General features: G+C 45.9%; 1 protein-coding gene across 3 annotated transcripts; it reads left to right on the top strand.

The window, feature by feature from the left end:
* Positions 1-26556, top strand: PIK3CD (phosphatidylinositol-4,5-bisphosphate 3-kinase catalytic subunit delta). 3 transcript variants are annotated; one of them, XM_039367293.1, is made up of 23 exons: positions 1-484; positions 5131-5294; positions 5832-6060; positions 7227-7459; positions 8417-8596; positions 9171-9320; positions 10156-10236; positions 11538-11759; positions 14363-14459; positions 15208-15338; positions 15911-15970; positions 17074-17241; positions 18201-18322; positions 19160-19303; positions 19746-19845; positions 20960-21138; positions 22071-22180; positions 22757-22835; positions 23185-23352; positions 23954-24077; positions 24423-24568; positions 24893-25025; positions 25682-26556. In XM_039367293.1, the coding sequence occupies exons 2-23, from the start codon at positions 5154-5156 to the stop codon at positions 25817-25819; spliced, it is 3135 nt and encodes a 1044-aa protein (XP_039223227.1). In that variant the 5' UTR covers positions 1-484; positions 5131-5153; the 3' UTR covers positions 25820-26556. The 3 variants fall into 3 exon arrangements, with proteins under 3 accessions (XP_039223227.1, XP_039223228.1, XP_039223226.1); XM_039367294.1 differs by lacking the exon at positions 1-484 and adding an exon at positions 606-759 and having other exon boundaries at positions 17080-17241; XM_039367292.1 differs by lacking the exon at positions 1-484 and adding an exon at positions 606-759.
* The last annotated feature ends 881 nt before the right edge of the window (positions 26557-27437 follow it).

Below are 27437 nucleotides of genomic sequence, written 5' to 3'. Positions count from 1 at the left end.
CTTAGTGAAGTTTCCACTCTGCTTGATTGGCCAAACACCAAACCAAGCAAGGCCTGGGGAACGGTTACTGTAAACCAGAGTCGAAAGAGAAAGCGACCTCCGACTCGGAGAATTCAGTTTATGCTCAGGAAGCGCAACTCCTCGCGCCCTTTCAAGCCTCCAGCAGCGAAGCTGCCTTCCCAGCGCGCGGCTGAAAATCCGAACCCCCCCCCCCACTCCGCTCCACTCCAGCAGGAAAACTGGGAGCTACGGAGAGGATCCTTCTCTTTTAAAGCCCATATAAGGCCGACCCGGACGTCTGATCCGGCCTTGGGCCAAAACCAGGCTGGCTTTAAGCATGCCGGCTGGAAAGCCGACCTCTCCCACCTTCGAGGCGCACGTGGGGAAGCGGCTCTCCCCAAACGCGCGTTAAGGAGGCTCTCTGCGCTTTTGAAAGGAGGGATCGATCTCCATGGATCGGTGAGGGGAGCTGAAGCACGCGGGGGTAAGGAAGGGGATCTGTGGCGAAGGAGGGGGAACGCCCTTTGAAAAGGGGTGTGGGGGGGAATCTGTTCCAACGGGGGTGGGATCCACCCCCTGGGTGGGCTGGGAGAGATCCCTGGGACGGGCTGGCGACGCTTCTGACCGCCTCGGCCACTTTGGCCACGCTCCCTTGGAAGGCAGCCGCCGGAGAGGTGGGGCTGCCGGCCGGGCGAGTCCCATCCTTCGCTGGCTCGGGGGAGACGGCCGGGATGCAGCTGCCGGTACCGCTGCGCGGAGGTGGGTGGCTTCTCTTTAGAAGGGGGGGGGGATCCACTGCGATCCCTCGGCCTGTCTCCTTCCCCCCCCCCAATCCCCCGGAGCGTTACTTTGGGGCGGATCCCCCCCCGGCAGGGGAATTGGGTTGGGGCGGGGGGGGAAAGGGGGAGGGAAGAGATGCAGGCAGCGCGCCTCTGAGCGCGTGCAGAGGGCTTCTGCGGGCGCCGTTCCCCCCCCATACACACCCCTTGCGTCGTCCTTTGTTCGCCCTTCCCGATCCGAGCCTACAGGATGCCCAAGGGAAGGGGCGCATCTGGAAAGGTTTCCCCCCCCCTTCCTTTCCAGATGCGCCCCCTCCCTTGGGCATCCTAAAAGCGACCCCTCCCCGCTGCAAACATTACAGTCCTCTCCCCCCCCCCCACCCGGGACTGTAATGTTTGCATTGGGGAGGGGGGGTCGCTTTTAGACCCGCTTTGCGTCCATTTAGGAGCCGCCTTGTTGTTGTTGTTGTTTTGGAAAACGAAACAAAAGCGGAAATATTACATGCTTCATAATGAGATCAGCGTTTCCCAGGAATTCAATCGTCTTATTGATTTTCCTCCTCCTCAAAAGCGTTAAGCTTGGCTGTGGCCACGATTTAAACCAGCTTGGGAAGCTGGCTGTTTCTTTCCTTTAATGATGGAAAATTAACTAAAGCTTTTGCAAGGTGCTAGCCCTCACGGCTGCGGAGAAAGGCTTCGGCAAAAACAAGTTGGGGGGGGGGTTTCAGTTAAATGAAAAAAAAAAAAAAAGGGGGTCTAATTTTCCTCTATGTCATTTTGTGAACTTGTGTCTTAATGCATCATTTGTTCCTGCTCTCTAAACTTTTTATTTCCTTTATTTCCTTTATTCTATTCTATTCTATTCTATTCTATTCTATTCTATTCTATTCTATACTATTCTATTCTATTCTATTCTATTATTATTTTATTTTATTTCCTCTCCGCTAACTTCTGAGGATTTGCCACTTGTTGAGAAAAATCTCTGGAGTTAAAAACAACAACAACAAAATTGCAAAGGAATCTTGAGTGTTGTTTTTTTTTTTAAAAAAAAAAAAATCAAGTGTTTTTCTTAAACCAAAAGCAAAGCTTGTTTTTTAAAGGGCTTTGCGTTTGTTTGTTTGTGAGTCCTTTGTAAACAATCTTATCTTATGAAGTATTTAGCTTGAAAGATTTCCCCTCCCCTTGCCTTCATTCTCCTTTCTCAGAAGTGATAATAAATAATTTAGCCCATTCTTTAGAGCAGGGGCCTTCCAACTTGGCCCTTTGATGACTTGTGGACTTCAACTCCCAGAATTCCTCAGCCTCAACAAGAGAATTTGTGCCTTGCCATAAGTACAGGCAGTCCTTAACAACAGAGGTTTGGGGCTCAGTTGCGGTCGTAAGCCGAGGACTTACGTCTTTATAGCAAAGTGTTTTATTTCAGAAGGGGCTCCGAACAGCAGGAGCATCCCACTTGACCCTAACAGAAGTAAAAGCAAGAAGGGCTATATACTATCTTAACGTCTAGAAACTTGATTTATTCAAATTAGACTTTTTCTACTTTGCATCTCTCCCTCTCCCCCTACTTCCCCCCCCTCAATTTGGTTAATAGTAGACTTCTGGAAAAACCCCAGTGAGCTCGCTAAAAGATGCTGTGTGTAAAGATTGTGTACAATAGGGCGGGTCCAACTCATCTTACAAATGCCCCTGCAGAAATATTGTATAATAAAGCCAACGCCGGCAGATTTGAAAAAACCTTTAGCCGAGAAATACATAAAGCTGGATAGACGGCGGCACAATTGATTGCAACTTTCGAGCGGCGCAAAGGACCTGCAAACGAATCGGGAAGACGCGAATAACTGAGAAAGGTTACGAAGTTTGAAATGAGAAGATTTAGCAGATGTGTTTTGCAGACTCGGGGAATCACGTCCCCGGCCTCTGCGCCTGTAAGGAGAGCGGTGAAGTCATTTCAACTCTGGAGTAGTTTGAAAAAGAAAGAAAAATCCGAGATGCACATTTTATAAATAAATGAATCATCTCTCAGGAATCTCCTTTTTATTGTCCAGGACATCTGGTTCACAAGCTCTTTTTTTTTTTTCCCTTTCTGCCTTGGGCCCATCCCCCCTTAAATTCTGCTCTTGGGGCAATGGAGGACAGTATAATTTAATTTCCCCGCCAAATAATCTGAGGATGGGGTTTAGAAAGGAAACAGACTAGTTGTGCGGGATAAATTTTGGGAGATCCCGTTTTTTTATCGGCCACTCTGGTTTTTAAAGAGAGGCTCAAGAGCAGTGGTTCTCAACCTTTTTAATGCCGCGACCCCCCCAACTGATCGTAAGTCGAGGACTACTCAACCGGTCGTAAGTCGAGGACTACTCAACTGGTGCAGCGCCGTTTGCAGAATGGGACTTTTGGCGGGCTCAGCAGGGCAGAGACAGCCTGGACAATTCCTATTGGCTTTTGAAAGCCAATAGAATTAGACTCTATTCAAGAGAGTCTATTCTATTGACTTTCAAAAGCCAATAGAATAAAAGGGAGCAGCACAGCTAAGGAAAAGGGGGAAAAAATGGCGGACTGCGTTGTTTGGCAACCCCGTGAAATGGTCGTTCGACCCCAAATGGAGTCCCGACCCACAGGTTGAGAACCACTGCTCAAAAGCCTTTTATCTACCTGCAAACTGCAGTGAGAAGCTTCATTTCTCCCCTCCCTACAAACCCAGAGATCAAAAATACACTTGAGCAAAAAAATACATTTGAGCAAAAGCCGCAAGAAAAACAAGTGACATTTCTTGGTATCAGCTGAGGAGACAACATCTGGGTAGATTAAAAAGTTGGGAAAAGTTTGAGCGTAAATAACCAACGGGTGTTTCTTGCCCAGCTTTCTGAAACGGGCGGCAAATATTACTAATTTATCAACTGCAGTCATTCGCTTTTAACAACTGTGGCAAAACTCACTTAATGACTGTCTCACTTAGCAACAGAAAATGTGGGCTCAATTGTGATCGTACGTTGAGGACCACCACTTGTACAACACAGTGGTATTGCTGCAATAAGTGTAGAAAATAGCTTGATTTAGTAAGCCCATTTTTGATGCTGGATTCTCCGGCTGTCACATATATGATTACAAATTGATTTGTTTTATAAGGTATCAGTAATGATATTTATATGTAATGACTCACGGATTCCAGTGGACGGTCCAGGGAAGAAAAGAGTGAGGATTTCTCTCTGTGACGGGATTTTTTTTTCCTCCACAGCTGATCTGGTCTCCAATTGTTAGTTTCTTTCCGTCCCTTTCTCTACAATCCCCTCGTTCTTTTATTTCCATGCTGAAATGGCAAGTCCATAATTTAGTGAGTAAAAAATTGCCACGGTGCAGACCCAGAATTCATCTAAATCCTTAGCAAAAACAGCTAACAATTTAAAAAAAAAAAAAAATCCCAGACCAGCATGAACAGGAAAGAAAAAAGCTTATTTTTAAGAAATCACCCAAGTGTGTTTTCTTTTCTTTTCTTTTTTACAAATACATTTTATTAGTTTGTCAAAGTACAAAACACGAAGAGAAATTAAAAAAAAAAAAATAGAAAACCGGGGCGGTGGGGGAAAGAAAGAGACAACATGGTATAAAGAAGGGGGGAAAGGAAAGAAAAAAGCTGATTTTTAGGATACCACCGAAAGATCTTTTCTTTTTCTTTTTAATAATACATGTTTATTAGTTTATCAAAATATAAAATAACCAAGAGGATTTAAAAAAAAAGAATAGAAAACTGGGGAGGAGGGGGAAAGAAAGAGAAAGAAAGAAAGAAAGAAAGAAAGAAAGAAAGAAAGAAAGAAAGAAAGAAAGAAAGAAAGAAAAAGAAAGGAGAGAAGAAAAGAAGAAAGAAAAAGAAATAAAGGGGTGAGAGAAGAAGGAAGGAAGAAAGAAAAAGAAAGGGGAGATAGGGGGAAGGAAGGAAAGAAAGACAAACAGAAAGAGAAAGAGAAAAAGAAAAAAGAAAGGAGAGAAGAAAGGAAGGAAGAAAGAGAAAGAAGGAAAGAAAAAGAAATGGGAGATAGGGGGAAGGAAGGAAGGAAAGAAAGACAGGCACAGAAAGAAAGAAAGAGAAAAAGAAAGGGAGAGAAGGAAGGAAGGAAGGAAGGAAGGAAGGAAGGAAGGAAGGAAGGAAGGAAGAAAGGAAGGAAGGAACATAGTGTAATGAGGGGAAAAGGAAAGAAAAAAAGCTCTTTTTAGGAACCCACCGAGGGAGACCCTGTCCTTGGTGAAAATAGAGAATTTGCAGGGGTGAATCCACTTTGGGGGGCAGCCATGACCTGGAATGGCTGAGAATCTCCGTAGAGATGCAGGGATGAAAATGTCGGCTTCTCTTTCGCCGCAGGTACCCTTTGAGAAAGCAGAAGGATGCCGCCAGGAATGTATTGCCCGGCAGAATTTTGGTCTAAGGAAAGCAATTACACCATTCTCGTCGACTTCCTTTTACCCACCGGGATTTACCTGCCCCTCCCTGTTTCCTGCCATGCCAGCCTGGCCGCCATCAAAAAGGTACGGTCCCTCTCCGGTCTTGATGGGGTGGGAGTTTTTGCCCAGCTGCTCAAAACGAGCAACCCAACTCCGCGGCTTCTCGGCCACCATTCAGGAGACTTAACCACCATTCTCAGCTTGAAGTTACAACCGCTTTGGGAAAAGGGACTGATAAACCAGTCCTTGCACTCGTGATCCATCCTTCCGAGGTCGGTAAAATGAAGACCCGGATTGTTGGGGGCAAGCTGCTGACTCTGCAAACCGCTCAGAGAGAGCTGTCAAGCACTGTGAAGCGGTATATAAGTCTAAGTGCTGTTGCTATATAAGAGCCCTGGTGGCGCAGTGGTTAGAATGCAGTATTGCAAGCTGACTCTGCCCACAGTCTGGAGTTCGATCCTGACCGGCTCACGGTCGACTCAGCCTTCCATCCTTCCTAGGATCCAGATTGTTGGGGGGGGGGCAATTTGCTGACTCTGTAAACTGCTCAGCAAGGGCTGTAAAGCACCGTGAAGCGTTATATAAGTCTTAAGAGCTGTTGGTATTGCTATTTTCTCCCAGGTGGTCTGGCACCAGGCCCAGTATGAGCCCTTCTTCCAGATGCTCAGCGCCCCGGATTCTTACGTCTTCACCTGCATCAACCAAGCCGCAGAGCAGCAGGAGCTTGAGGACGAGCAGAGACGCCTGTGTGACGTCCAGCCTTTCCTACCGGTCTTGCGCCTAGTGGCCCGTGAAGGGGACCGGGCAAAGAAACTGCTCAATTCCCAGATTAGCCTCCTGATTGGCAAAGGTTGGTGGGGGTGATGGTGGCAGCTGGGGGGGGGGGGAAGAGGCATATGCCCTGCACTGCAGGGCTGTTGGGAGGGAATAAAACATTGGTTTGCATTCTTCAGGAAGGCCCCAAAGTGCCCTTGGGAGAGGGTGTCTGGGGTCTGCTGAATGGCTTGTTTTTAATTCTTTGCAGGCCTTTAACAGAGTGAAAGCTTATAAACGTATCTTAGAAAAATAGCCCACCTGCTCTCTTTCCATACTGTGTTCTTAGTCCATGTTTTAGTTTGTTAATGTATATTCGAAATACCGATAGAAGAGAATATAGTTGTAAGTTCAGGGAGGAGGAGGAGGAGGAGGAGGAGGAGGATAACGACGACGACGATGACTGTGGGGTCCTTGGTGCTCTCTGAGCTTGGTGGTTTTCTTGCAGACGTTTCATTACCCAACTAGGTAACATCATCCATGCTAGAAGGGAGTGGGGTTTGCAGAATGGAGGACGATGACTGTGGGGTCCTTAGTGCTCTCTGAGCTGGGTGATTTTTTTGCAGACATTTCATTACCCAACTAGGTAACATCATCAGTGCTACAAAGGAGTGGGGTGTGGGAGGAAGAGGAGGGGGAGGAGGAGGACAATGGCTATGGGGTCCTTGGTGTTGTCTGAGCTTGGTGGTTTTCTTGCAGATCTTTCATTATCTAACTAGATACCCTCATCAGTGCAAGCCCACTTCCTTGTAGCCCTGATGATGTTACCTAGTTGGGTAATGAAACGTCTGCAAGAAAACCACCAAGCTCAGAGAGCACCAGGGACCCCACAGCATAATCACAGCAATTAAGAGAAGACAGAAAATATTATTGACCATTATGGCCCATAATGATTGATCATGAAAGCGGCTAAAAAACCTAAAAGCTCAGGGCATCTGACAAAACCGTTCCCGCCTACTGAAATCGACCAAGGCAGCCGAAGTGAGACTTCCATACAGCTTTCGATAAAAGTTTGTCCCATTTCCTAAGATTGGCAGTCAAATCCTAACTCGTGCGTGACTCCCGGCCCAGCGAGTCGTCCACGCCTTCATGAGAACTAGAAACGTAGGGCTGTGAAGGGATACAAAAGGCCTACCTTGCCGAGGGAGTTGATCTGATGCGGTAGACTGCCATCTTTAGGAACTCATCCTGTTCCCTGTCCAGGTTTGCATGAGTTTGACTCCTTGGCGGATCCCGAGGTGGACGACTTCCGGGCCCAGATGCAAGATTACTGCGAGCAGAGAGCGGCTGAGCGCCAGCAGCTCACCTGGAAAGGCTGGATGGAGTACAGCTTCCCAGTTCAACTGGAGCCCACCCTGAGCGGGCTCGGGGGGAGACCAACCCTGACCGTGCCTGGCAAGACCATTTTTGTCAACGTCAAATTTCAATCCGGAGGGGTAAATTCGCACGCTTCCCAAAGCTCTGTTGATAAAAGATAATGGAGATGTTTAGGGTGTAGGAAAGTGCAAAGATATATGTGCAAAGATGTGTGTGTGTGTGTGTATCTGTATCCTAGATCGTGGGCAGCCAAATTGACAATGCTTTTGCTAATGTGTAACTCTGAAATGCTTTCTTTTTTTTCTTTTTTTCTCTCTCTTCTTCCTTCCTCTCTCCCTTTTTATTCCTTTCTTCCTCCTCCCCTCCTTCCTTTTTCTCCTTCCTTGCTTCCTCTCCTTTTCCTTCCTTTCCTTCCTTCCTCCTTTTTCTTCCCTCCTTCCTCCCCTTCCTTCCTTCCTTCCATTTCTTAATCTCCCATCTCCTTCAGATCCTGGCTTCTTTGCAAAGATCTGATCAAGGGGGGGGAAGGGGCCCGAACCCATGCAAAACACAGGGAGTCCTCGACTTACGACCACAACTGAGCCCAAATTTTCTGTTGCTAAATGAGACATTTGTGGAGTGACCTTTTGCCCCCGTTGACCACCTTCCTTGCCACAGCGCTTAAGGGGATCACTCCGGTTGTTAAGTTTGTCCCACGGCTATTAAGTGAATTTGGATTCCCCATTGACTTTTGCTGGCCACAAAAGAAGACCGCGGGACCCCCGCGCCCCCCCCCGGGGACACTGCCACCCTCCTAAATATGACCCAGTTGCCAAGTGGGATGCCGTAACGGCCGTTCAGCGTGACCAACAGCCGCAAGTCACATTTTCCTTGCGGCTGCGAGTTCGAATGGTCACCAAAGGAACAGTGGTACGTTGAGGACAACCGCAGGTCCTGCCTTGAGCCGGGGGCTGGACTAGAAGACCTCTGAGGTCTCTTCCAGCCTGATGGTTCTACGATCCATGACTACCTGTACCAGTGGGGAAGCAGCGGAGGTGGTTTGAAAGAGTAATGTTTTGCCTTTTCTGGATTTTCAGGAGAGCTTCACTTTCTTAGTGTCCCTGAAAGAGTTTCCTGTCACTCTGATGAGCTACGCCGTCAAGAAGCAAGCCACCATCTTTCGTCACCAAAGGGTCAACCCCGTTGAGGAGTACACCTTGCAGGTGGACGGGAAATACGAATACATCTACGGGGAGTATCCCCTGTACCTGTTCCAGGTGTGCCTTCTTCCCCCTTGCTAAGGCAACACAATCCTTGTAGGCAGGGTGATGTCACAAATACAGCCTTTCTCAAACTGGGCCACTTTGAAGACGGGCGGACGTCAACTCCCACTGGCTGGGGAATTCTGGGAGTCGAAGTCCGCCCCATCTTAAAAATGGCCCAGTTTCAGAAACACTGCTTTAGGTAATTGGCGTGTTCCTATGCTGCCTGGCCTGGGAGGCAGCTTAGACTCAACACCACCTTGGAGCTTGGCATTCTAGTCCTCATGGATCGCAGAGAATTACAAGGCATTCCCCCCCCCACGAGGAAGAAAACTAAAACGAGTAGCTAAACCTGTTCACCTTTGGAAGTCATGCCTTGCTCCTTTTTGCTATTTAAGGTAGTGCCTGTGTTCCTCCTTTCCTCCACAGGCGCTAGAATCTTGAGTTTAGGTTTCAAACTGGTCCAAGTTCTTAGGATTCTGCCTTGGGATTTGAGCCCCGTTTCATTTAATTCTAAATGGACTCCCGTTGTGAGTTAGCGTTTGAAGTTTTGCTCCAGGCATTAACGGGGTCTGCTCTGTCCTCGCAGTACATCCGTGAGTGCCTCCACCGGCGTTTCGTCCCCCACCTCGTTATGGTCCACAGGTCCTCTCTTCTGATTTTGCGGGAAGAACAGAGCAACGGGCTGGGGCATCCCCCCAAAACACCCCCCAAACTGACTACGGGCCCAAAGCAGAAGGTAACCCATCATGTTCCTTTTTCACCACTGTTGCAAACAAAGGGGTGATTTTTTCAAATTCAGAAAAGAAGGACTAGGGGGGGGACATGACAGCAGTGTTCCAGTATTTGAGAGGCTGCCACAAAGAGGAAGGGGGGGTCAACTTAATTTCCCAAATCATCAGAGGACAAGAAAGAACGGATGGAAACTAATCAAGGAGAAAAGCAACCTGGAATTAAGGAGAAACTTCCTAACAATGAGTACAATTAACCAGTGGAACAGAAGTTGCCTCCAGAAGTTGTGGATGCTCCAACACTGGAGATTTTTAAGAAGAAACTAGTCTGAAATGGTATAGGGTCTCCTGCTTGAGCAGGGGGTTGGACTAGTTGACCTCCAAGGTACCCTTCTTCTTCTTCTTCTTCTTCTTCTTCTTCTTCTTCTTCTTCTTCTTCTTCTTCTTCTTCTTCTTCTTCTTCTTCTTCTTCTTCTTCTTCTTCTTCTTCTTCTTCTCCTCTTCCTCTTCTTCTTCTTCTTCTTCTTCTTCTTCTTCTTCTTCTGTTCGGAAATGAAGCAGTTCCCTGGAGAGCTGGTGCAAATTCCTCTGGTTGGACTTAAGGGATCTGGCTTCTTCCAGCTTCCCAACTTTTGTGCAATGTGCCCCACCTCACAGGGGTGTTTGGGAGACAGGAAGGTTTTAATTCAAGGTTGACTTTTAAGACTGTCGCCAATCCACGTTTGCGAGTGAAGTTTAAACAATATACCAAGGGCTGACTACCCTTTTAGGGCCAGCTTGAACCCAATGCAAAATTAGCCACAAAATCCACATTTCCTCTCTTTTCCTTGCTCCTGTGATTAGCTATCTCTGTGGTCCCTGGAACAGCCGTATTATATAGAGCTCCTGCATTGCACCAAGGTGAATGCCGACGAAGGATTGAAAGTAAGTCACCTTAAATCAATTTTTTTTTTCTCCTCCTCCGCCTCCTTCTTTCGGCTAGACACTCTGCGGCTTTCTGCCTTCCCACTCAGGATTTGTTTACCACTCACATTTAACCACGCTTGCGATCCGAAGCGCGAAACCCGGCAAATATGTGTGTGTGTGTTGTTTTTTCCTTTCTAAAACTCTTTCATTCAGTTCTAAGTTGGCGGGCCCCCGAAAGGTTTCTCACTACAGGAAGTGAGGGCTTGGTGTGGATTAGCCAGAAATGAACTTCTTAGAAACTGTTTGTGGACAGCTTTGTGTGTGTGTGTGTGTGTGTTTTAAAAAAAGTTTTCCTTTCCACTTAACGCTAAAATGTGGCTTCTGGCAGGTAAATAATTAAAGAAAAAAAAGTGAAGGAACAAGGCGAAGGGGAACATCTCTTGACTTTTAGTTCAGGGAAAAGTTTTTTTTTTTTTTTTAAAGAAAAAAATGGAGAAATTAAGGGGTGGAAGGAAATAAGAAACCACAAGGGTTGGGTTTTTTTTTTCATTGCTTTTTTTGTTTTGCAGATCGCACTTATGATGTTATTTCCTTCCTGAATTTAGTGCAGATTCCAAATAACATCGATCAAATTGGAGTGGGCGGCTTCGGCTTTATTATCTGAGCTCTCGACTCCTTTTGCAAACTGGCCAGGGTTATTATAGGATGTTTATAATAGGATATATTTGCAATGTAATAATTTATCTTATGATATTATGAGATAAGGCAAGCTGTTATCCTAAGAGCAGAGAAGACATCAAAGCAAAAATGTTGTCCTTTCTGATCTCTAGAAAAGAAGCATTAAAGTACTCAGAGAGACAGTTTGGTCTAATGGTTAAAGCACTCAGCTAGCAAATGGGAGACCGTGAGTTTGAGTCCTGCCTTAGCCATGATGAAAGCCAGCTTTGGGTCAGTCCCTTTCTCTCTAGTCTAGGAACAACCTTGCAGGGTTATTGTCGTTACGAAAATGGGAGGAGGGAGTATAATGTGTGTCTGCCTCCTTATTTGTAAAAGTAATAAAGGCAGAATATAAATCAATAAGCAAATACAGATAATTCTTGACCTACGACCACAATTTCCGTCGCTAAGTGAGACAGCTGTTAAGTGAGTTTTGGCCTCATTTTACAAACTTTCCTACCCAGGTTGTTACGTGAATCACTGCAGCTATTAACTTAGTTAACAGGTTTGTTATTTTCCTTATTTTGGGAGAAACACAGTATTCATTTGGGGCTGAAAGGTGGGTAACTTGCTTCCCTGTCTATTTGTCTCCTTTTCTTTAGCTGGTCGTGCAGGCTGGACTCTACCACGGTCATGAGATGCTCTGTAAAATGATGACCAGCACCGAAGCCAACGTTTGCTCCGAGCCCGCCTGGGATCAGATGTTGAAATTTGACATTAACGTCTGCGACTTGCCCCGTATGGCGCGGCTCTGCCTGGCCCTCTACTCGGTGGTGGAAAAAGCCAAAAAAGCGAGGTCCACCAAGAAGAAATCGAAAAAAGCTGTAAGTCTCTTGCCGTGTCGAGGCGGCACAATCCTGGGAAAGTATAATAATAATAATAATTAAAAAAAAAACAGCCAAGAAGGTGGGAAATGCAGCTTTGGAAAATATTTCCCACATTGGAAGCAACCCCAACTTGCAAGTCGGGGGTCTGAAACGGGTCTCCAAGTTTGGCAATGTTAAGACTTGTGGATTTCAACTCCCAGAATTCCTCAGCCAGACATGCTGGCTAAGGAATTCTGGGAGTTGAGGTCCACAAGTCTTAAAGTTGCCTAGAATAGAGTGGAGTGGAGTGGAGTGGAGTGGAGTGGAGTGGAGTGGAGTAGAGTAGAGTAGAGTAGAGTAGAGTAGAGTAGAGTAGAGTAGAGTAGAGTAGAGTAGAGTAGAGTAGAGTAGAGCAGAGCAGAGCAGAGCAGAGTAGAGTAGAGTAGAGTAGAGTAGAGTAGAGTAGAAGGAATGGAATAGAGCTGGAAGGGACCTTAGAGATCCTCCAGTCCAGCCCCTGCTCAAGCAGGAGAGCCTATACTATCTCACAGGTGGTTGAAGATTTGGTGGTTGATGATTTGTGCATCCTGCCCATTAGAAATTTGAGAATGAAGGTTTGTTTCCCGATCTTGGTTTCCAAACGTTTCGTTACCAGGCTAGGTAACATCTTCAGCGGAGATGAGGGGATGTTGGGTGTCGGCGTTCTTCTGTTTATAAGGGCTAAGTTAGAAATTTAGCGAGGGAAGAGAACAGTTGCACTGAGGAACAATGGCAGATTCGGGGTTTCAAAAATAATCACAAAGGGGGGGACAGACACTCATGCAAAATGAGGGTCCTCTCGCGCGCCAATGTGCAACAGAATAGACCGCTCGCAAGGAATCCGAACGAGCCTGTCCGTTGAGTTGAGGGGTTCAAACGCTCCTCTCGCAGATCCCGAGTTGGGGAAAATATAGGCAGTCCTACGCTTAACAAAAGTTCCTTTAGTGACCCATTCGAAGTTAACAACCGCCCTGGGAAAAAAGTGACTTACGATCTTCTTTCACAGTTACCAACTTTGCAAGCATCCCCATGATTACCGGATCGAAATTCAGATGCTTGCCAAATGGTTCATATTACGACTCTTGCAGCATCCCGGCGTTGTGGGATTCCCCCTTTTTATGACCTTCCGACAAGCCGAGTCAGTTCCTCTAACAACCCGGTTCTATCGGATAGAACTGCCGTGATTCATTTAACAACTTTGGCAGGGAGTGTCGTAAAATGGGGGCAAGACTCCCTTAACAGACGTCTCACTGAACGGCGGACATTTTGGGCTCAACATTGTGGTTTTAATTTGAGGACTAGCTGTAAGGGGTGTGCTGTAAGCTGTGCACGTGTGTACGACGGTTGTTTAGCCTTCCAGAGGCTGGCGTTCGTTGGCATCTGCACACAAAGGGCTGCTTCCTGAGAAGTCCCCGTTCTTTCCAGATGTTAAAAAGATTGTTTCGTTTCAGCAACGGGACTAAGATGTGTTTCCCGGTATAGAAACCCGAGAATGTGCCAACAGACAGCTTTGTGCAGCTGCCAAAAGTGGCTGGTGTGTGTGTGTGTGTGTTTGTGTGACGTGAAAGGCGTTGGGGCTTCCTAGAACCGGGCTGTCAGCCGCTATTTTTTTGCTGTCCTTTGCTGAGTCATTCGGCCTCTGCTTTCTCCATTTCCTCCAAAATTGCCGAGTCATCTGCTTTCTGGAGTCCATCCACCGGAGTTACTCACTGCCCTCTGTTTTAGTAGCCCATTTTTCCTGCCCTGACTCACTTTGGCTGGTTCAAAGGAGGAAGGGAGGAGGAGAAGGGGAAGGGGAAAAGGACTTGAAGGCACTGTTGTTAGCATCTTGGCCCAGCCTCCCCTTGGAAAGCAATAGCGTGGAAGTGCCCCCAAAACTGGGCTTTGCAGTTTTGTTTACACTGCAAAGGGTGGGGTTGTTGTTGTTTTTTTAATCCTTGTTGAACCGGATTAACGGTTGCCTCTCAAGCAGGATACCACAAGCAGGAGGGGGGGGCTGGAGCGAAAAGGCAGACCAAATGGGGTTGGGTTTGAAAAATGAACTTTTTTTTCCCCAAGTCTGGGATGGGTTGTCTTGCTTTTGGCACTTCCGTTATCACCACAAGTCCCATCATCCCTGCCACCGTCCTCTTTCCTTCCTGTCAACGCTGCTAACATGGGATGTTTTTGCATGGACAACAGATGGGAATGTAGCCGTCTTTTTCCCTTTCGCTTTTAGAGTTAGATGATGTTGGGAGGGGGAATGTGAATGAGAATCCAGCTAGACATAACAACACTAACCTTAGCGTGAGAATCAAGGTTGTTGAGCCCAGAGCTGATAAAGAATTGGCAGGCTGGGGAACTGGAGAGGAAGCTAATTGGGGTTTCAAGCTAATTGAGGAATGTGATGTATGACCTGTTAATTGGAGGAGGGAATTGTGCTTTGATACCACATGCCCAGGGGAGGGGAATTCGGTTTTTGGCTTCGATTATGTAGTGCCGATAGTATGCTACTCGAATAAAAGATTCTTTAAGGTAAACAGTGCCTTGAAGTTCTTTTGAAGAGTTTCATCTGTCGGAACCATGACACTCCCTTCTTTTAGGACTGCCCGCTCGCCTGGGTGAACGTGATGCTCTTTGACTACCAAAATCAGCTGAAAACCGGAGAATGCGTCTTACCCATGTGGTCAGCCTTCCCAGGTGGGGATAATTCGTTCCCGCTTCTCTTTTTTTCCAGGGAGGAAAGGAAGGGCATCCGACTGGATGAGTGTGCTCCTTTAGTTTCTTTCTTAGTATTTAAATCCATCTGGGTTCTGCCGAATCAAAAGGCCTAAAAGACAAGAAGTAGGTTTTAAAGATCAGATTAGAGAATCACAGAGTTGGAAGGAAGGAAGGGACCTGGAAGGTCTTCTAGTCCAGCCCCTTCTCAAGCAGGAAACCGCATACCATTTCAGACAAGCGGCTGGTCTAATCTCTTCTTGAGACTGGAGGTCTTTCATAATCCACCGGGGTAACACTCTGCTGTGGATGTGGGAGTCGTTTCATCATGTCATTTAGGAGAATACGGGACTGCTCTTAGATATGGAGGCTCGACTTAGCTTGACTTTCAACCAGCTGCAGTTAGGGCCACCACGCAGCGCGGACTTGTCATCCCGACGGCACAAATAGTTATTGCCTTGTGTCCAGCCTTCTGTTCTTTGGACAAATTGATAATTTTGCAAGCAAGAAAAGTTTGTTGTGTCCTCTCAGCCAGTTAAGTGGTGAACTGCTTTCTCACTGGAATTTGTCTGGAATCAGATATGGAGATTCACGCGGGGCATGGTGGGATCATGTTCTGATTGTGGTTTGTTTGAGCAAACACGGTTACGGCAGTCCATAAACCTAGCCAAGTGAGGCTCTGCACTCGAAGCGGCTCGGCTGATGCAGCTTCGGCCCTTTTCTCTTCCAGATGAGAAAGGAGAATTGTTAAACCCAACGGGCACGATCCAGACCAATCCCAACAGCGAGAGCGCCGTCACGCTTTTCATCCGCTTTCCTGGTATTTCGTTGTATCCAATCTACTATCCTTCCACGAGACAGGTGAGACGATCGTATGTGTGTGTTGTGCGTGTTTTTCTCTGCTGCTTTTTTTTGTGTCCTGGGTAACAGGAGCAAATGGGCTCCTTTGCTGGGAAGATTTGCCTGGTTTCCTCTTGGTGTTTGTGGCTTGAGGTTGTGCCCAAAGTTAGACAAGGAGGGCAACTGTTGAATCAGATCTGGATCTTCTGGTTCCCAAATTAACAAGATCCAGAGGGGGGGCGGTTTGCATCCTCCCCAAAGGGGGGGGGAGGTCCGCATCATCGGATCTGCCCAAATGTCACCTTTTTTCCATCTGAAATTTCAATTTATTCATGTGAACCGGTGGAAAACCTGTTGTGGATTCTTCTTTTCTTCCAACTTTCTTCCAAAACACAAAAATTGAAGATTTCTAGAAGATATCAACCTAAAGCAGGGGTCATAAAAAGGGCCATGTTTGAAGACCCCTGACCTAAAGGAAGCTGGGTCTCTTGGTAAATTGCAATCTGGGAGCGATGGAAGACATTTTTCTCTTGAGGGACAAACCGTGTTCAAGTACCACCTTTGTGGTTTTTTTTATTTATTTATTGTTTCAGATCTTAGAAAAGGGGCAGAACGGCCACTATGCCTGCGGTCCAGGAGAGGATCCAGAAGAGGTCAGCACAAAATACAAACTGTTCAAGTCTCTTGGATGTTTTGAGCTGTATATCTGGGATGCCAGCAGAAATTCTGCTTAAAATGGGAACTGGGTGTCTAAATAGGATAGAGGTACAGATAGTCCTCTATTTCTAACCGTTTGTTTAGTGACTGTTTGAAGTAACAACGGCCCTGAAAAAAGGGACTTAAGAATCCCCAGGATCATGCGATCAAAATTCAGATGTTTGGCAACTGGTTCCTATTTATGAAGGCCGCCACGATTCCCTTTTGTGAATAGGCTTGCTGGCTAGGGAATTCTGGGAGTTGAAATCCACCTATCTTCAAGGTTGAAAAACACTTACCATAGAAGATCTTTCCTACTTACTACGCTGTGCTTCATATGCTTTGACAACAGATGGAGATGCAGCTATTTTCCTTCTTATGTTTTACTCTTAGAATTAGATTTAGAATTAGATGATACTGGGGGGCGTGGAGGAATGTGCATGGGAGTTTAGTTAGACATAACAATACTGCAACTAGGGTGAGAACCAAGGTTTTTTTGAAATAAGAGATGATAAGAAATGGCGGGTTGAAGAACTGGAGGGAAAGCCTGCATTTCAAGCTAATTGGAGAATGTGATTTAGGACTGTTAATTAGAGGAGGGAATTGTGCTTTGATACTATGTGCTCAGGGGAGGGGAATTCAGATTTTGGCTTTGCCTATGTACGTGCTGATGCTATGCTACTCAAATAAAGATTCTTTAAGGTAAACAATGCCTCAAAGTTCTTTGAAGAGTTTCATCTGTCGGAACCATGACATTCAGCCAAAATCTGAATTCCATAACAATATCTTTTTCGTGAGACATTCTGTATTTCCTTTTCCTCTCCTGAACTAAATCTCACTGCTTTGTCCGGCAGGGGAGGATGATTTGGGTCCCTTTTTCTATCCCTGAAAATCCCCCTATTTTTTTCCCCATAAGCCTGCCAGAAACCACAAAGACAGCTCTTTTAAGTCCCTGTTCAAAAAAGGCTTCCTTTAAATACACTTAACTTCCTCCTTTTTTTAGTGGGCAGATTGTTGCTTTACTTTCTGGCCCTTGACCGCCACCTTGTGATCTGTCTAGAAACAGCAGCTGAAGGAGATTCTGGAGCGCAGATCTTGCAGCGAACTCTACGAACACGAGAAAGACCTGGTGTGGAAAATGAGATATCAGATTCGGGATCAGTACCCGGGCGCTTTGGCCAAACTGCTCATGGTAACCAAGTGGAATAAACACGAGGATGTTGCCCAGGTAAGAATTTTAGTTAAGATCCGCCAGGGACAAAACATTTAGTTGGGGATGACAGGCTGCAAAGCCAACGGTTACATCCTAAATTTTGGAAACTCCTCTGCAAAACCAGCCCCCCGTTTATAAGTTAGGGCGCCACGTTTAGGAAAAGCTGTCTTTTCCTGGATTGTTAACGGCTGTTATTCAAAAACTGGCCCGTGAAAATTTGAACGTTATTCCGCAAGGCTTAATAATCTGTTTTTCCTTCCCTCTCTTCCTTCCCTTTGATGTGCCTGGAAACTGTGTATGATTTCTTAAAGAGAAATATTGGAGGATTATCAGGTTCTTTCGATAAAAAGAGTATTTATAAAAGTCTTGACTTTAAAGTCTAGGGCTGAACTCTTGTCAGGAATGGCCATCAACAACTCGGGATCCTCCCCGGGTTGTTACACAACATGTCCGATCATTCCAAACCAGGCTGATGGGTTTTAGAAGACTGCAGAATCCTCGACTTAAAAGCCATTCATTTAATGACCGATTGAAGTTACGACGGCACCGAGAAAAGTTAACTTATGACTATTTTTCACCCTTACGACCGTTGCAACATCCCCATGATGAAAAACTGGATGCTTGGCAACGGGCTCATTATTTATGACGGTCGCAGTGTCCCGGGGTCACGTGATCCCCTTTTGCGAACCTCTTAACAACCAAAGTCCATAGGGAAGGGCAGATTCACTTAACTGTGACAAGAAAGGTCGTAAAATGGGACAAAACTCACTTAGCAAATGTTTCACTTAGCAAGATAAATTTTGGGCTCAATTTGTGGCCGTTAAGTGGGGGACTACCTGTATAGGCCAGGCTGTTAAATCAAGCTTCCTTATTTAGGGGCAGTGTTACCTTCAGTGCGCTTCTGACGGAAGGGGCACCAAAAGACGATGAAAGGCCTGGCCCAATCCAGAGCTGATCCTGTGCTTGTCTTGCAGATGGTATCCTTGCTGCAATCCTGGCCCGAGCTGCCCGTTCTGAACGCCTTGGAGCTTTTAGATTTCAATTTCCCTGACCCTTACGTGATCCGCTTCACCGTCAACTCCCTGAAAAAGCTGACGTGAGTACAATTCATCTCCCAAAATATAAAAGGTCTTTCTACTTAAAAGAAATATAAAACTGAAGAAAAAGAAAGGGGGGGGGGAATGAGGTGGGGAAGAGAGAGAGAAAAAGGAGGAGGCTGTTTTGACAAGCACAGGAAACAGGGCAGTTGTGCTATACAATTTCAGATTTTACTTTAAAAAGAGGGAGGGGATTTCAACCCAGGACAGTTTTTTTTTTTCAGAACCCTGGCAACTTTTAAGATGGATGAATTTCAACTCCCAAATTCCTGGCTGGCTGGGGAATTCTGGGAGTTGGGGTAGACTTCCACTCCCAGGTTAAAAGTTGCCAAAATTGAAAAATATCGACCCAAAATGTGTTTGTGCCTTGATATCTTTTTGGTGTTGAGAAAAACACGGTGAAGTACATAACAAAACACAAGGGGAGAGGAAATTGATCATGGGAATGGGGGAAAAAAAGGGGGGGCAGAGTTGCTGAACTCCCCCCCCTTTCCTGAAGGTGGCACTCCCCCCAGGTGGATTGGACTGCAAGTCTCATCATCCCTGTCCCCAGGATGGGCGTCAAAACAATCTTCTAAAGAGAGAGAGAGATCTATTTGGTTCAACTGCTTAACCTGGTTAACAATCTGACAACTGCCTCCCATTACCGGGCTAAGATGGGTTAGTTTAAAGCTGGGTTGTGGTTAGTTTAAAGCTGGATTGTGTGTGTGTGGGGGGTTGCCACTTCATTGCAAACCTAGAAAACAGGATTTTTTTCCCTCGGAGTTCAATGTGTCGTCTGAATGGCTACACAACCGAGGATGCTACCAATTAACCCTCTGCTCTTCCCCTTGCAGAGATGCCGAGCTGTTCCAGTATCTTCTACAGCTGGTTCAGGTTTTGAAATACCAGTCCTACTTAAACTGTGAATTAACCAAGTTCCTTTTGGGCAGGGCCTTATCCAACCGGAAGATTGGCCATTTCCTATTTTGGCATCTCAGGTGAGAAAGAGGGTTTGGGAGAAGCAAGGCGGTTTAAGAGTCTCGTTCTCCACTTGAGTTGTTCCCCCACTGGGGTCCCAGGAACAACGGGGAGAGCCACGTCTTTAGGCCCTGGCGAAAATATAGGAGGGTTGGGGGCCGACCTCACATCAAGGGGGCAAGATGTTCCAGAGAACAGGAGCAACAGCAAAGAAGGCCCTCCTCCTGGACCCCGCCAGCTGGAATAATCAGAATTAATTACCAATTAATTTCTTTTTTTCCGGAATTTTTATCCACCTTCCCCGCCGGTGCAAAATACTCTTGCCCCAGCGTAACGCCACGGCCTGATTGTATATAATCACGGATGTCCAGCAGTTGTAGCCATATATTGATAACTCCCCCGTGATTAAAATTGTCTTTTTTTTTTTTGCTTGGGTTCCATCTCTCCTTCAATGGTGGCTAGATCGGAAATGCACTTCCCTTCGCTGGCCTTAAGGTTTGGCCTGATTCTCGAGGCCTATTGCCGAGGAAACGCTCACCATATCAAAGCTCTGATGAAACAGGTAAGGAAGCTGTTTTGGGAAGTGAGAAAGGTCTTGGGAAACGGTGGAGAGAGAGAGAGAAAGAATGAAACGGACGCAGACTGGACCACCGTCATATAAAACAGGGATCCCCAATCCGGTCCGTGGACCAGTACTGGGCTGCAGCATGCTAGCAACCGGTCCGCACAAACAAGCAAAGCTCCATCTGTAGGATGCAGACAGCACATAAAACCACGCACCCTCCGGTCCGCGGAAAAACCTCTCTCCACGGAACCGGTCCCTGGTGTCCAAAAGGTTGGGGACCTCTGATATAAAAGCTACCTTAGCCCAGAGAAGGAGGGAGACCGTGAGAAGGAACCTCTTAACCGAGGTTTTAAATATGTTTGTGACAGCAGGCAAGCAGGTCTTTCCGTTAAAGGCGCTCAACCAGGACCGTTTGGTTTTATTCAGTTACAGTTCATCATGTATCCTTCATAAATGACTTGTAACGCACGGATATCGGTCTTGTGAGAGCCGGACACATAGCAATTGACCCAGAGTTTGCATACCAATTTGGTTGATGTCAGCAAAGGCAAAAAAAAAAAAAAAAAAAGAGGACAAGACCAAACAATAGGAGTCCATACGCCGACTCAGGCGGCATCTGAGAACTTCTGCACCAGAGACTAATTCCGTGTGTGTTGAATCGCACTTAGCCAATGAAGTTTTCTGTATGATTGCTATTTCCTAGTACATGCTTGTATTTTAATAAGATTACTATGAATGTGATGATTATCATATGTTAGTATTTTTATACCTAGACAACACACTGTTTGATACAGAAATGGAATTTTTGATATAATAATAATAATAATAATAATAGTAATAATAAGAAGAACAAGAGGAGGAGGAGGAGGAAGAAGGAAGGAAGGAAGGAAGGAGGAGGAGGAGGAGAAGAAGAAGAAGAAGAAGAAGAAGAAGAAGAAGAAGAAGAAGAAGAAGAAGAAGAAGAAGAAGAAGAAGAAGAAGAAGAAGAAGAAAGTTTTCTATTATTATTTCCAACTTCAAGAGGATTGTCAACCAGTGTCTTGGTGAGTGCCTTGAGGGATCTGATTGATCTAACTTCTCTCTCTCTCTCTCTCCCCCCCCCCCATTCAAGAGCGAAGCTCTCAACAAGCTGAGGGCCCTGAATGACCTCATCAAGGTCAGCGCTCAGAAAAACACCAAGCTTCAAACCAAGGAGTTCATGCATACTTGCATGCGCCAAGAGACTTACCAGGAGGCCCTCTCCAATCTCCAGTCCCCTCTGGATCCCCGGATCTTCCTGGCAAAAGTCAGGTAAGGGGGCGGGAGAAAGTTTGGGGAATGGGCTAGGATGGGCCTGAAATGAATGGGGTGGTGATGCCCCCAGTCTTGCTTGGCCCAGTTTTGCTCAGTTCAATGGTAGAATTAATGCTGGTTGAGAGTTGTGGTTCAGGGAAGCCGATAAAAGCCGACGGGCATTGTAATGCTCAGATTAACCTGTCCGTCCGTCCATCCATCCCATCCCATTCCATTCATTCATTCAACGCTGCTAACATTGGATGTTTTGCATTGACAACAGATGGAAATATAGCCATCTTTTTCCCTTTTGCTTTTAAAGTTAGATGATGCTGGGGGTGGGGGGGGGATCTGAAGGAGAGTCTAGCTAGACATAACAACACTAAACCTAGTGTGAGAATCAAGGTTATTGAGCCCAGAACTGATAAAGAATTGGCAGGCTGGAGAACTGGAGAGGAAGCTGGGCTTCAAGCTAATTGGGGGAATGTGATTTATGACTGTTAATTGGAGGAGGGAATTATGCTTTAATACAATGTGCCCAGGGGAGGGGAATTCAGTTTTTGGTTTCGATTATGCAGTGCCGATATTATGCTACTCGAATAAAAGATTCTTTAAGGTAAACAATGCCTCGAAGTTCTTTTGAAGAGTTTCATCTGTTGGAACCATGACACATCCATCCATTTGAATTTAGAGAACTACCATCTCATAGCAGTGACTCCGATTTAACTTGGTATTTCTCAACTTCTGCAACTTTTAAGAGGGGAATTCTGGGAGTCGAAGCCCACGTTGAGAAAGGCTGATTTTATTCAAAGTGAGCAGCAGGGTGGGGTTAGGCCGGTTCTTCAGTTTAAGGAGCAGGAAGGATTTTATTTTTTTTCCTTTCAACAAGGGATTTGAGTTGTGTCTCTCCCCCCCTCTCCCCCGCTCTTTTTGTGTGTGCCTCCTTCCAGTGTAGAGCTTTGCACCGTCATGGATTCCAAGATGAAACCGCTGTGGGTTATGTTTAACAATGGCGAGGCAGGAGGAAACAGCACCGGCTTGATATTCAAAAACGGGGATGGTAAGGAAGAGCGAAGAGCCCAGTTTTGGGTTACCAAGATACTGGGTATAAGAGGTCAGGCTGGATGGCCTCACACACCCTTTCCTTGCCTTGGGATGAGTTCCCTTACTACTTCCCCTGCAATGCAGGTTTAAAAGGAAGCCTCAACCTAAAGGCAGGGGTTTGGTGTTTTTTGCTAAGCTAAAGGGAAGTGGACCTGCCTTCTTCCATGAAGACTTCAGCTCCAAGGAAAAGCAATATATTAAACAGGGGTGAGCTGGTGGAGCTACAAGAGGACTTGAAGTAACACCACAAAAAATCTGCATGGGGGGGGGGATCCTTAGTGACCTCTGAGCTTGTTTTCTTGCAAAGGTTTTATTGCCAAACTAGCTACCATTATCTGCGTTAGTTGCAGTTTTGCATCAGTCTGCCTAGCCAAAGCGCCCCCTTGTGGGCCAGTTGAAAAAAAATCCAGGGCAATGGATGGAACATCACTCCCATCCTGTTGTAATTTCTGGTTGGAGAAAGTTGAGGATGGTAGGAAAGAGAGAGAGAGATGAAGGGTCAAACCAACCTTCCCCCTCCTCCATTTGGCAGATCTTCGCCAAGATATGTTGACGCTCCAAATGATCCAACTGATGGATATCTTATGGAAGCAAGAAGGTCTTGACTTGAGGTGAGTTGATGTCGTGGCTGAAAAGAGGTGGAAAACTGCCCCGAAGAGCTCACACTTTGCTTTCTGCAGGTGCAGTGCAAGCCTAGATGGGTGTGTGGATGACCTGTCTCCATCCTGCTTCTTCTACAGCCTCATCTTCCATCTATAGTCCCTATCAGTTCCGAGAAAGGCTTCTTTCAGACCATTCTTTGGTCTTCATCTGATCCCTCTTCCAAGCTTGCTTGCTTGCTTGCGCTTGATCTCAACTTGAGCTTGGCGCTGTTGGGACCCCCCACCCAACATCTCAAGCTTCACCCCACTGGAGCAGGATATGATTCTTCTTCTCTCTCTGTTTCTCTCTCCTCCGAAGGATGACTCCATACGGCTGCCTTTCCACAGGAGACAAGATGGGGCTGATCGAAGTGGTGATGAACTCGGACACCATCGCCAACATCCAACTCAACAAGAGCAACATGGCAGCCACCGCCGCTTTCAACAAGGATGCCCTCTTGAATTGGCTGAAATCCAAAAATCCCGGGTATGTTCTGAGGACGTCCTCTTTAGTACATCCCCCATGGCTGGGACTACAACTCCAAAAAATTTCAGCTAGCATGGCCAATGCCGGGATGGAGACTCAGATCTTGAAGCTTAGAATAAAAAGGTGATCCTCAAAGCCTAAACAAACCCTGGCTTGAGAAGACTATGAAGATGAGACTGGGTGGATGAAGGTTACTCAACAAAAGGTCCCTGTCCCTTGGCAGTTATCTACTCAACTCATCTAGCTGGAAGGAGTAGAAGGGTAGATCTTATGGTTTGAGAAGACACATGGAAAATGGACATGCTTCTGACTGGCTGGTCTCAAGCACCTAGATCCTCAATGACTCTAAATAGATCTTCTCATGATGTTTCTGAGGTCTTCAGATATTTAACTAAATGAATTGTCTTTCTTAAAAATTTGAGGACAGCACAGCTTAAAATGGATTTAAGCGAGGAAGAGAACATCTTGTGGGGATAGGAATTTGATCTTGGTTTTTTGGGCTGTAGCTGCTTTGAAAGGGCACCACTGGGTGAGTTTTTATGCTGCCTTGCAAGGGGCAAGTTGGCTTTCCTTCATCAGCTTATTCTCCTCTCTTGTGTAGTGATGCTCTGGAGCAAGCCATTGAGGAATTCACCCTTTCATGTGCTGGATATTGTGTTGCTACGTACGTGTTGGGGATTGGGGACCGTCACAGCGACAACATCATGGTGCGAGAAAATGGCCAGGTACTTTGGGGATCATGACAACTGACCTGCCTCGTTAATTCCCTTTTTATTCCACAAAAGAAGCTAGGTTAGATTAATGGATATAATACATTATTATTTTGCAATCCAAAAATTCAACAAGCTGGTTAATTACTGTCTTGAGTTGTGCAGTTTATTCATATTGTGACGCCCAGCATTGTAAATTCTCTTGCTTTGTTTCTAAATATTACATACAGATTTGATTCGGAGTTCTTTTATACGCCTGCTGCTTTTTTTAAAAAAAATTAAAATAAAACCGCTGCTGGATTTGCAATTGAGAATTTGAATTTTTTTCCCCACTTCCTTCCCTTCAACATCCTGCTGCAGTTGTTCCATATTGATTTCGGCCATTTCTTGGGAAACTTCAAGACCAAATTTGGGATCAACCGCGAGCGGGTCCCCTTCATTCTGACCTACGACTTTGTCCACGTGATCCAGCAGGGGAAAACCAGCAACAGCGAGAAGTTTGAACGGTAAGCGTGGGATGGAGCCTTGTTGGTTTCAACCAGGGCTCCTCACCTCTGCAGTGGTCTGTGTATATTTTAGCCATTTAGTGTGGGTGTAATATTATTTATCCTTCTTACTATCTCCTTTACTCTCCCCTTTTATTGGTATAACAAGAAGGATTCTGTTGCTTTGCATGGACAGAGTGCTTCTGTACCGGAGACAAATTCCTTGTGTGTTGAACTTTGGCCAAATAAAGTTCAGTTCCATTCATTCAACTTACAGCATCTCCCAAATCTTTCTCAGCCCGGGAAGCAATGTTTAACCCCCCATTGTCCTTTTTCCTTTCTCAGATTCAGAGACTACTGTGAAACGGCTTACATGATCCTCCGAGGCCACGGTCTTCTCTTCCTACATCTTTTCTCCTTGATGAAAGCTGCTGGCTTGCCAGAGTTGAGTTGCTCTAAAGACATCCAGTATCTCAAGGTGAGGAGGAGACGTTTTTGAGTGGGTTCGCAACCACAGCTTCCAGATTTGGGCTGGACTGTGAAGTCCATCGCAAGAATCCATGGACACCAGGAGGATGGAGGGAGCATCTCACGGTTTGGGAACATTCTAAGTTAGGGGTCTTCAAACTTGGCCCTTTGATGACTTGTGGACTTCAACTCCCAGAATTCCTCGCTGGCTGAGGAATTCTGGGAGTTGAAGTCCACAAGTCATCAAAGGGCCAAGTTTGAAGACCCCTGAGCTAGAACATAAAGAGTTGGAAGGCACACCTTGGAGATCATCTAGCCCAACTCCCTGCTCAAGCAGGAGAGTCTATACCAGGGGTCTTCAAACTTGGCCCTTTTATGACTCATGGACTTTCAACTCCCAGAATTCCTCAGCTAGCATGCCTGGCTGAGGAATTCTGGGAGTTGAAGTCCACAAGTCATAACAAGGCCAAGTTTGAAGACCCCTGTTCTAGGTGGATGCAAACACCCAAAATAGGTTCTAGATGGAAATACGCAGCTATCTCTCATTCTTTGAATTGCATGTACTGGTGGTCCTCAACTTACAAATACAACGGAGCCCCAAAATTGTTGTTAAACAAGACTGCTGTTCAGAGCTTTTTTCCCTAAGGTCACATTTATACCTTTCAGGACTCGTTGGCACTGGGGAAGACGGATGACGAGGCCCGGAAGCAATTCCAGCTTAAATTCAATGAGGCCCTGCGGGAGAGCTGGAAGACCAAAGTCAACTGGTTGGCCCATAACGTCTCCAAGGATAACCGTCAGTAGGGGACCCTCGTCTCCCCCCCCCAAGAGTCTTCCTTCCCAGCTCTCAGGATGGAGCAGCTGGACCTTCCACACCTTGGACCGGTCCACAGGCTGGACCGTTTTAAGCTGCCCAGATGTGGAAGCTTGTAATATGCAAGATGTCTTGCCTGGAAAGTCCCTGCAGATAGGTCCTCCGCCAAGCGGGTGATGGCCTGGGGCAAGGATGAGGAACAGTGGCACCATTGGGGCAACTGCGCAGTTTGATGATGTGCATATATGTTGTGTGTGTGTGTGTGAGGTTCATATTTTATACTGCTCAGAGGTACTTGACTCACTCACTGGTTGAGCTGAGGAAGTTCTAACGTGTTGAGGCTTCCAATGATCCCTCCAAAGAGCTGGTCTCTTTATGAAGAGATGGGACTTTCTTACGAAACATGTTGGTTTTTGCACAAAACGTTGAATCCCAAATTCCGGGTCTTGCGAGGCCAGGAACGGTCTTTTGAAAGAGGAGCCCTTGGTTGAGAAGTGAAGTTTTAGGTAGGAGGTGGGTGGTTGAGGATAACACTCATCCTGGTTTGTTGGATGCAAAAATGTCCTTACGAACTTTCAGTTACTTCTCTTGTCCAGAGCTACAGATTACATTCTTTCTTTATAAAAAAAAAACCTCAAATGAATAAACAAATCTGGCCCCTTACCGATAACCCTTTCCTTTTTTTAAAAAAAGCTAGCTTTTCAATAAATTTGTTTTTACCAATTAACTTCGGACAATGTTTGTTTCCGCTGGGGTTTATTTCCCAAGAATTCCAAAGCCTGAGGTTAGTCACTGGTTCTTTTTATTAGCGTCAAGATGTCAATGTGGAAAGTAGAGCCTCTTCTACGAGGTACACTTTTTCCAGATGCTGAGGTGGGATCTACGTGGATGCAGGAAAACCATCTGCCACCTTTGCATCGGTTCACACAACACGCCAAGCCATGATTTTGGGTGAAATGTGAATGCGGTTGTTGGGGAGCTCTCAACTTATCAAAGGAAGAGTTCCCTTATTAGTGCACAAAAAGTTAAAAAATAAAAACCGACAGCCGAAAAAGCAACAGGGAAAGAAAAAAATGGGGAAACCAGAAAAAAACAAGGCCCCGATAAAGCTTTGGGGGTGGTTGTTTTTTTCCCTGTACTAATTTTTTTTTATGATGGTGGGGTGAAAGGATATTAATTGGAACAAACCTTGGAACAAGGAGGAAAACTGTATTTTAAAGTTTAAATAGAGATAGACTGGCAATTATTTGAGCACGATCTCACAAACCTAACCAATGCTGAATTGATTTGGGGGACTTTATACCATCGCCTCCTTTTTGCCAAGTGATTGGTTCGTTTTTTTAAAAACAAATATATAGAAAAGGCTCGCTGTTTACAGGAAAAAAGACAGACCCGTAAGGCTAAAAGTTACCTCTACGATCCTGGGCTTAAATCCCATTTAAAAGGCAAAGGACTGGATGGCTCCAGTTGCTTGCTAGGCTACCTTCTTATGTGTAGAAAACTGGAAAGTTTGGCATAAACACTGCGGTATTCCTTCTATCTGTAGTTGGGTTAACCTTTAATAAAGGAAAAAAAAACCAGTAAAATACTAGCAGGTGCAGCTTTGAG

This window comes from Crotalus tigris, unplaced genomic scaffold (genome assembly GCF_016545835.1).
Source record: "Crotalus tigris isolate CLP2741 ecotype Arizona unplaced genomic scaffold, ASM1654583v1 scf7180000020588.15403103151:6194809, whole genome shotgun sequence".
In the NCBI taxonomy this organism is placed as follows: domain Eukaryota; kingdom Metazoa; phylum Chordata; class Lepidosauria; order Squamata; family Viperidae; genus Crotalus; species Crotalus tigris.
The sequence above is the reverse complement of the archived record's forward strand: the minus strand, read 5'-3'. Positions and strand labels throughout refer to the sequence as shown.

Excerpts from the sequence above, each read along its gene's own strand:
- PIK3CD (XM_039367293.1), top strand. The coding sequence starts at position 5,154 with ATGCCGCCAGGAATGTATTGCCCGGCAGAATTTTGGTCTAAGGAAAGC. Across the intron at positions 7,460-8,416 it reads TCAAATTTCAATCCGGAGGG|GAGAGCTTCACTTTCTTAGT; the intron begins GTAAATTCGCAC and ends CTGGATTTTCAG. Across the intron at positions 15,971-17,073 it reads CAGGAGAGGATCCAGAAGAG|AAACAGCAGCTGAAGGAGAT; the intron begins GTCAGCACAAAA and ends TGATCTGTCTAG.